The sequence below is a fragment of the Symphodus melops genome (genome assembly GCF_947650265.1).
Source record: "Symphodus melops genome assembly, chromosome: 19".
Classification (NCBI taxonomy): domain Eukaryota; kingdom Metazoa; phylum Chordata; class Actinopteri; order Labriformes; family Labridae; genus Symphodus; species Symphodus melops.
The window spans coordinates 21,971,704-21,978,830 of NC_136709.1; the positions used below are offsets into that span (position 1 = coordinate 21,971,704).

The window sequence follows — 7,127 nt, forward strand, 5'->3', positions numbered from 1 at the left end:
ATTTCATGGACTGAAGGAACCCTCATGCACACTTTCCAGATGTGCTCCAGAAAGCTGTGTGCTAACACCCCCCCCCCCCCACACACACACACACACACACACACACACACACACACACACACACACACCACGTCAGAAGAGAACATGAGCTGCAGATCGTTGCACCAGTTTAAAGAAAACGTCTGCAGAGAGAGAAACACATAAAGCACACGGTGACCTTTTTTCTGTGGCTTCAGTTAACACGGAAATAGACGTTTTACAGCTGTGTGTGTGTGTGTGTGTGTGTGTGTGTGTGTGTGTGTGTGTGTGTGTGTGTGTGTGTGTGTGTGTGTGTGTGTGTGTGTGTGTGTTCTCTCTGCAGGTGTGTGTGGTGAGCACACAGAGCGATGTGCAGGCTGCTCTCTGACCACATCCTCTCCTCTCTGCAGCTTTCACGCCTCGCTTCATCTCCGACACAACACACACTTCCTGTTGTTGTGTGCCACGCTCTCACACACACACACACACACACACACACACACACACACACACACGTTTACTTCTTACTGAACCAGTTTGAACCAACGGAAACTTTTTTTCCTCTTCACCAGAGAGCAAACTGTCATCAGATTCTTCTTTTCTTACTCAAAGTGTTGGACTAAAGACCAGGATGTAAGGTTCAGGTTCAGGTTCAGGTTCAGGTTCAGGTTCAGGTTCAGGTTCAGGAGACTTTATTTAAACCTGCTGATAGATTAGTCAGCAGCCAGACAGGTTGACCCCCCCTCATGACAGATTACAGAAAAGATGTAACAAGGAGGACCAACATTAATGAGAGCAGGAGAAATATGTAAAACTGACTGAATAAAAACTGAAATAATTATGAAGAAAACACGTGAAGGCGTTAGAAAGACTCGCTGCTCTCATGACTCAGTCAGCTTATTGGAAAATGATGCGAATCAATGAGCTCCTGAAGTTTCCAGAGCTGACGTGTTTCAGCGTGTCGTGGGTGAGAAATGTTTCTGAGAAACGAGGGAGATGAAGCGAGCAGCTAAAAATACGTGTGAGTGTGTGGAAACAGAGATGAACTTATCAGTCCTGTTTCTCCTTCAGATGTTACTGTATGAAGAGGAGCCACATCCTGTGTGATGAAGGTTTATGTGTCAGCCCAGAGATAGAGTCAGTCTTTAGTTTGTTACCTCTGGACAACAGAAACTTATCATGTGTCTGAGAGCCCACATGTCAAAGGTCACCTGAGCAGGTTCTGACCCATCTGTTGGAGCCGCGGCTGTAACTCTCATACGACCTTCATTCTCTTCATTCTCCCTCATTGTTTTGTTTTCAATCTCGCTGTTTTACTTTGTGTTTTGAAAAGCTAAAAGATTCTCTACAAATCAAAAGTTATTTTTGTTCTTGACCTCGAAGGCCACCGTAGCCTCCCTTCATCAGCGGCCTGTGACTGTCACGCTGTGCGTTCATGTTTCTAGTGTCGTGTTAATGTGTTGATTATTTGTTCAGTGTTTCCTGTTTTATTTTGAAATGTCTTCTCCGTGTTTTCTCTGTTTCTTTCTTGTTGTTTTAATTCCTGTGTTGCTCGCCCTCTTTGTCCTCACCTGTCTCATTAGTCTCACCTGTCTCATTAGTCTCACCTGTCTCATTAGTCTCACCTGTCTCATTAGTCTCACCTGTCTCATTAGTCTCACCTGTGTCTGATGACCTCAGCTCATTGTAGTCTGTCGTGTGTCTCCCTCTCTCTTGTGGTTCACCTCGTTTTTTCTGCTTGTGGATTTTGATGAACTTTGTTTGGACACTTCTTGTGAGTAGATTTGTTTGTCTTTTTGTTTGTTCAATCTTTTCGTGTTTCTACACTTCAGTCCTTCTGCGTGTTTGTCACGTGACCTGCGGTGTGAGACGAGAAAAGAACTAACTCAAGTCCTTTTACCTTTTTATAAACCTTTAAATCAAAGTAATCTTCATATTGACTCCTGAAACATTTCATGGAGACGTAAAAGAAGCAAACAGTCAAATAATTTAAATGTCTTTATTATAGATGAAACATTTGAGTATCATACAGAGCAGAGCTCACCGTCCAATCAGAACGCGACGTTTTCAGTGACAGAAGGCCAGAGAGAGAGAAAGCACAAAAAGGGCAAATCTAAAACATGTGTGATGAGTCAGAGATGGTGAGCAGCTCGTGCTTCACGTCTGTTTTTAAAGGAGTCGTCTGATTGGTTGAAGCTCTGTGAAGCCCTTTAAAAGAAAAAAAATAAACTCTTGATATTTTTTGGCTTTTTGCTGAAGAGAGACAGGAAGTGTTGTGAGGAGAGAGTGGAGGGTTACATGCAGCAAAGCTCCGAGGTGGGATTCAAACCCACGACCGCTGTGGCGAGGACACAGCCGCCGTACATGCGGCGTGTTACAGAACCACTCGGCTATACGGCGCCCAAAAGGACGATCATTAAAAAAGTAACTTGAGTTGTTTCATTGTCGCTGGTGTGCGCCTCACGTGCAAGCGGGCGACCCAGGTTTGAATCCTCGCTCTCTGTCTGACTCTCTCCGCTGACCTCTCTCTAAATAACGAAAATAAGCTTCTGATGGCGGCGTGCTGAGTCACTGAAGGCGAACAGAAATAAACACAGTGCAGTAAAAAGACGTGTGGATGAGTTTAAAGGTTTGCAAACTTTATTTACAGAACAGATTTCCCAGAATCCTCTTGTCCGGCGTCGGCTCTGCTCTCAGTTCTTCTGCTTCGCCGCCTGAAACAGACAGAGAGGACGCCACGTCTTTATTATTCGCTCACAGATCCAGATCAAAGCGGTCAGAGGAGACGGTTTCACTCGAGCTGACCTGAAGCTTGAGCAGCAGAAAAGCCACGAAGGCTCCGTAGAAGCAGCTCTTCACGATGAACACGCTGTACGTCAGTTTGGCGCTCTGAGTGACCTTCAGATATTTGTCTGCAGAGTTCAGACGTGCAGATGAGATTAAAGAGGGAAAGGTTCAGATGAAATGAGTTCTCTGAAACAGAAACAGTGTGAAGAACGTTTACCTCTGCTGATGGTTTGTGCTTGAGCTGTGAGGAGAAGAGAGACGAGAGTCAGACGTTTGGTTTAACAGATAAAGAATCAGATTATTCCTGAACACGTCGTGAACCGACCTTCCTCTCCTTTAACTGAAGCAGGGTAAGGGACCGTGTTTGTCCCGTCAAAGAAGTCGACGGTGCAGGTGAAATTATTGGCAGGCTTGTTCCACTCCTCAGCAGAGACCCTCAGCCTGCTGCTCATCGTATAGAGCATGGTATCATTTTTCCGCAGGGCCACGCTGTCTGTGGCCACACCTGACGCAACATTATCACCGTTGATGGTCCAGGAGAAGCTGACATGATCCGGGTAGAATCCACTGGCCACACAAACGATCGTCTTCTTCTCCTTCGGCTCCTTTGGAGAAGCTGGGAGAACTTTCACTGTCGGTGGAGTGACATTAAGTTCTGGTTCTGCAAACAGACGACAGAGATCAGAGAGTTAAAGACGTCTTCAGAGCCGAGTGAGGACGTGAAGCTCGGGGTCAGAATCCCTGTGTGCACCGAGGACATGAACACTGAGTCACACACCGTCCTGTCAGTGTGCACGTGTCACACAAACACTCACTAATACATGAACATGTTTACATGATTATTTGAGCACAGTGAAAACTGAGTCTGATCCACCGACGGCTCGTTTCATGTACCACTTTTTATCATCGTCACAAACCTGACTGCTTTCTGTCACATTCAGTTCTTCTCTCACTTTCTGATGTGAGGAATAAATGCTGAGAGTTCTGTGCAGACGAAACGTCCTCGTGTTGAGAATAAACTTCTTAAAGAGAAGAGAAGGATGCTTATCGTTGTTCAGCATTTGGAGAACAAGTTTAAACTCTGAGGTTTTATAATTCTGATCTTTCTTCTATGATTCATTTCTCTAAAACGTGAAACTTGAGATTTAACATTTCAGCTTCATTTGACGTCTCTCCTGATTTTCAGACTTTATTCTCTAAGCGTGAAGTTTCAGAAAGTTTTCCTCCTCGCTCAAAAAATCTGAACTCCTCCGACTCAAGAAATTTTATTCTTACTATTATTTAGTTTCTTATTCCTGGATCGTATTTAAGAAAAGATCCTCTTTTATTCTCGACTTTTCATCTTCAATTTTGACATTTTGCTATCAACAATTTATTCTCCATCTTCCTCCTCTGACATGTCTGACCTTTCAAATCCCTCTGAGCCTGTCCAGCAGGTCAGAGGTCAGACAGCTGACCCTGATCTCATGCTCTGAAATAAACCTTTAGTTTCCTGCAGCTCTCAGTGTTTCCGTCCGACTGAGACAATATCTGATATTTAAAGGCTACCCGACAGACACCCTGAGATAACCTTTAAACCTGAACGTCTCTGTCTGCAGGGTAATGATCTCGAGTCAACTGAAGTGAACTCATAGAAGATTACATAAACATTGAGTGATCCAACGAGCAGAAAGAGTTGATGTGTAGAAACAGAAAAGAGACAGAGAGACCCGGGAGCTGCCCGGATGATCTGACATTTGGAGAGCAGATTATTCCTGCAGCGTGGACACAAAGTTTATAAATTAGACTGTTCTGAAATCTACGTGTTGATTTTCTTTTCTGCAAACCGTCACGTCAGGACGTCAAGAAACAAAACAGTGTAAAACATCATGAAACCACCCTCCACTAAAAGATCACTCTCTCTGAGTTTGAATAAAACAACACGATATCTGTGCAGGATTCTTTTTGTCATTTTCTTACCGAGCACGCTGAGTTTAGTTCCAGCTCCAAAGTAAGCAGGTTCGAGGTTGTTCACACTGAAACAGAGCTGCAGAAAAACTGCTGGAGCTCCGAGCTGCACAAACGTCTGATTTAAGATCCTTTTAAGAGTCTGAGACCAGAAGCGACCTTTGACCCTGACCTGGAGGACTTACACACTTTAATCTGATGATATATTCAGTGTTTTTGAAAGTGCTCTTACCTAAAACAGAGAGTTTAGTTCCAGCTCCAAAGTAAGCAGGATCGTAGTTCACACTGAAACAGAGCTGCAGAAAAACTGTCCGAGCTCCGAGCTGCACGCCGCCTCGCACATTAAACGTCTGATTTAAGAGCCTTTAAGAGACCAGAAGCGACCTTTGACCCTGACCTGGAGGACCTACAGACTTGAGTTTGGTGATGTGGTTTTTGTCGTGCTCTTACCTAAAACAGAGAGTTTAGTTCCAGCTCCAAAGTAAGCCTCTGCCTGGGAGCTCACAGTGTTTCACAGAGCTGATAAGAACTCGTGTGAGAGGAAGAATTCAGGCTCACAGCCAAACGTTTGATTTCTGCTCCACGTTTACAGCAGGACAAACGCCGCATGACCACACAGTGAGCAGAAAGTCCTCCACACGTTGAAAAGAGATCAAAGCTGTAAAAGTGGACTTGTGAAAGCGTCTTTATGAGGACGTGTGAACAGAAGCAGTGAGCTCTGCTCTCGCAGCTTTTCTTACCTAAAACGCTGAGTTTAGTTCCAGCTCCAAAGTAAGCCTCGTTGTAGGAGCACAGAGACTTTCCTCTGACACAAAAACTCTCCCTGCTGCTTCTTCTTCATCCGCTCTACTTTCAATGATTCACATTTAAAGACTTGTAGCTGACAGCCTGCAGCCAGTCCACCGTCTTTAAACAGCTCTTCACCTCTCACATCTTTGTGTTGAAGAGTCGTTTTGAGCTTCTCAGAGTTTTTAAAAGTGTCAGAAACATGTTCACAAACTCAGACCTGAACACAGTTTGATGACCTTTAAAGGATTTCTTACCTAACACCGTTAATTTAGTTCCTCCACCGAAGAAAGCTTCAGAACCACCAGAGTCACAGTGAACTTGTTCTGTGCTCAAACCAGCTCAGACGACTTCTTCACACTGACTTACCTTTCAAAGTGTTTCTACGCTGACACTCGTCTCTTTTTGCATCCTAACGTCTCTCTCAGGAGAAGAGTCCAACAAAACGTCGTCTTACTCACCGAGCACGCTCAGTTTGGTCCCCGGACCGAAGTAAGCTTCAGCGTTGTTGACACAGTGCTGAATCTTAACGTCAAAAAGCTCCGAGCTGACTCTGATCTGCAAAGCTTCTCTCACCTAAAACAGTGACCTTTGACCTTAACACCGACAGTCCCAGTGGACGAGATCAGAGCTCCAAAGCAGATGCTGCTGGTTGACTTTTCTGTCAGACAGCAGATTTACAGTTTGTCGTCTTACTCACCGAGAACAGTCAGTTTAGTTCCTGCGCCGAAGTATGCTTCGTAATTAGCACAGCGCTGAAGCTTAATGTCAAAAAGCTCTGAGCTGAACTGAGACTAGAAGAAGCCAAACACGTGAGGATCCTGAGAGCGTCTCATCACACTTATCCTCATGCATTTTTAAAGATCTCACACTCACCCAGAACAGTCAGTTTAGTCCCCGGACCGAAGTGAGCTTCGTTAGCGCTGTCACAGTGCAGAAACACTGGGCATCAAACTCCTCTTTCTTTCTCTGCCTCACTCATCTGTAGGAAGCTCTTTCTGATATTTCCATCTTTACTCAGTCTGTGCAGCAACATGACATCCATCACAAGAGAGAAAAGAGTGAAATATTTACCTAAAACTGAGAGTTTGGTTCCTGGGCCAAAGTAAGCAGGATCAGTGTAGCTCACAGTGTCTCTGTGCAGCTCAATAATTCACTCTCTTCACTACAACATGTTTGTCTCTGACTTTAAATCATCTCAGTCACTAGTTTGAGTGTGTTTAAGTGAAGGTCAGTGAGGAAAGCTCCAACTTACCCAGAACTGTGAGTCGTGTTCCCTGTCCAAAGTGAGCTTCAGCTCCAGTGTCACACTGAAAGTCTCCTTCAACAAAAAGTCCCAAAACGTGGGAGAAAGAGCAGGCTGACACTCAGAGTGATGATCCTGAGGATGAAGGAGGATTAAACGTGCAGGATGAGCTTCAGAGAGTTCACACGAGTGTTGTTGTTTCTGAAGACGACAGAGAGGAAGATCCAAACTCTGAACATGTCAACTTGAAGATGTTTTAAACTCCTTTTCCTGCAGGTTTCCTCCACATGAATGCAGTGTGTGCTGCTGAAGCCTCCTGTCCTCCTGCTGCCCTCCATATTTC

General features: G+C 44.7%; 2 protein-coding genes across 2 annotated transcripts in view; one reads left to right on the forward strand and one right to left on the reverse strand.

The window, feature by feature from the left end:
• paplna (papilin a, proteoglycan-like sulfated glycoprotein) overlaps positions 1-251 on the forward strand; it is a gene marked incomplete at its 3' end in the record, with an annotated part of 7,833 nt that extends 7,582 nt beyond the window's left edge. Inside the window, exon 12 of the mRNA XM_079369293.1 lies at positions 237-251. Coding sequence (XP_079225419.1) covers positions 237-251 — 15 coding nt within the window. The remainder of the gene's footprint in view (positions 1-236) is intronic.
• Positions 252-2,636: 2,385 nt separating this feature from the next.
• Positions 2,637-7,023, reverse strand: LOC306840146 (T-cell receptor beta-1 chain C region; the record flags this gene model as incomplete). The annotated part of the gene is made up of 7 exons (XM_079369240.1): positions 2,637-2,732; positions 2,824-2,930; positions 3,023-3,046; positions 3,131-3,466; positions 6,000-6,114; positions 6,794-6,859; positions 6,943-7,023. 7 exons carry the CDS (start codon positions 7,021-7,023, stop codon positions 2,712-2,714), a joined length of 750 nt encoding a protein of 249 aa, XP_079225366.1. The 3' UTR covers positions 2,637-2,711.
• Between the last annotated feature and the right edge of the window lie 104 nt (positions 7,024-7,127).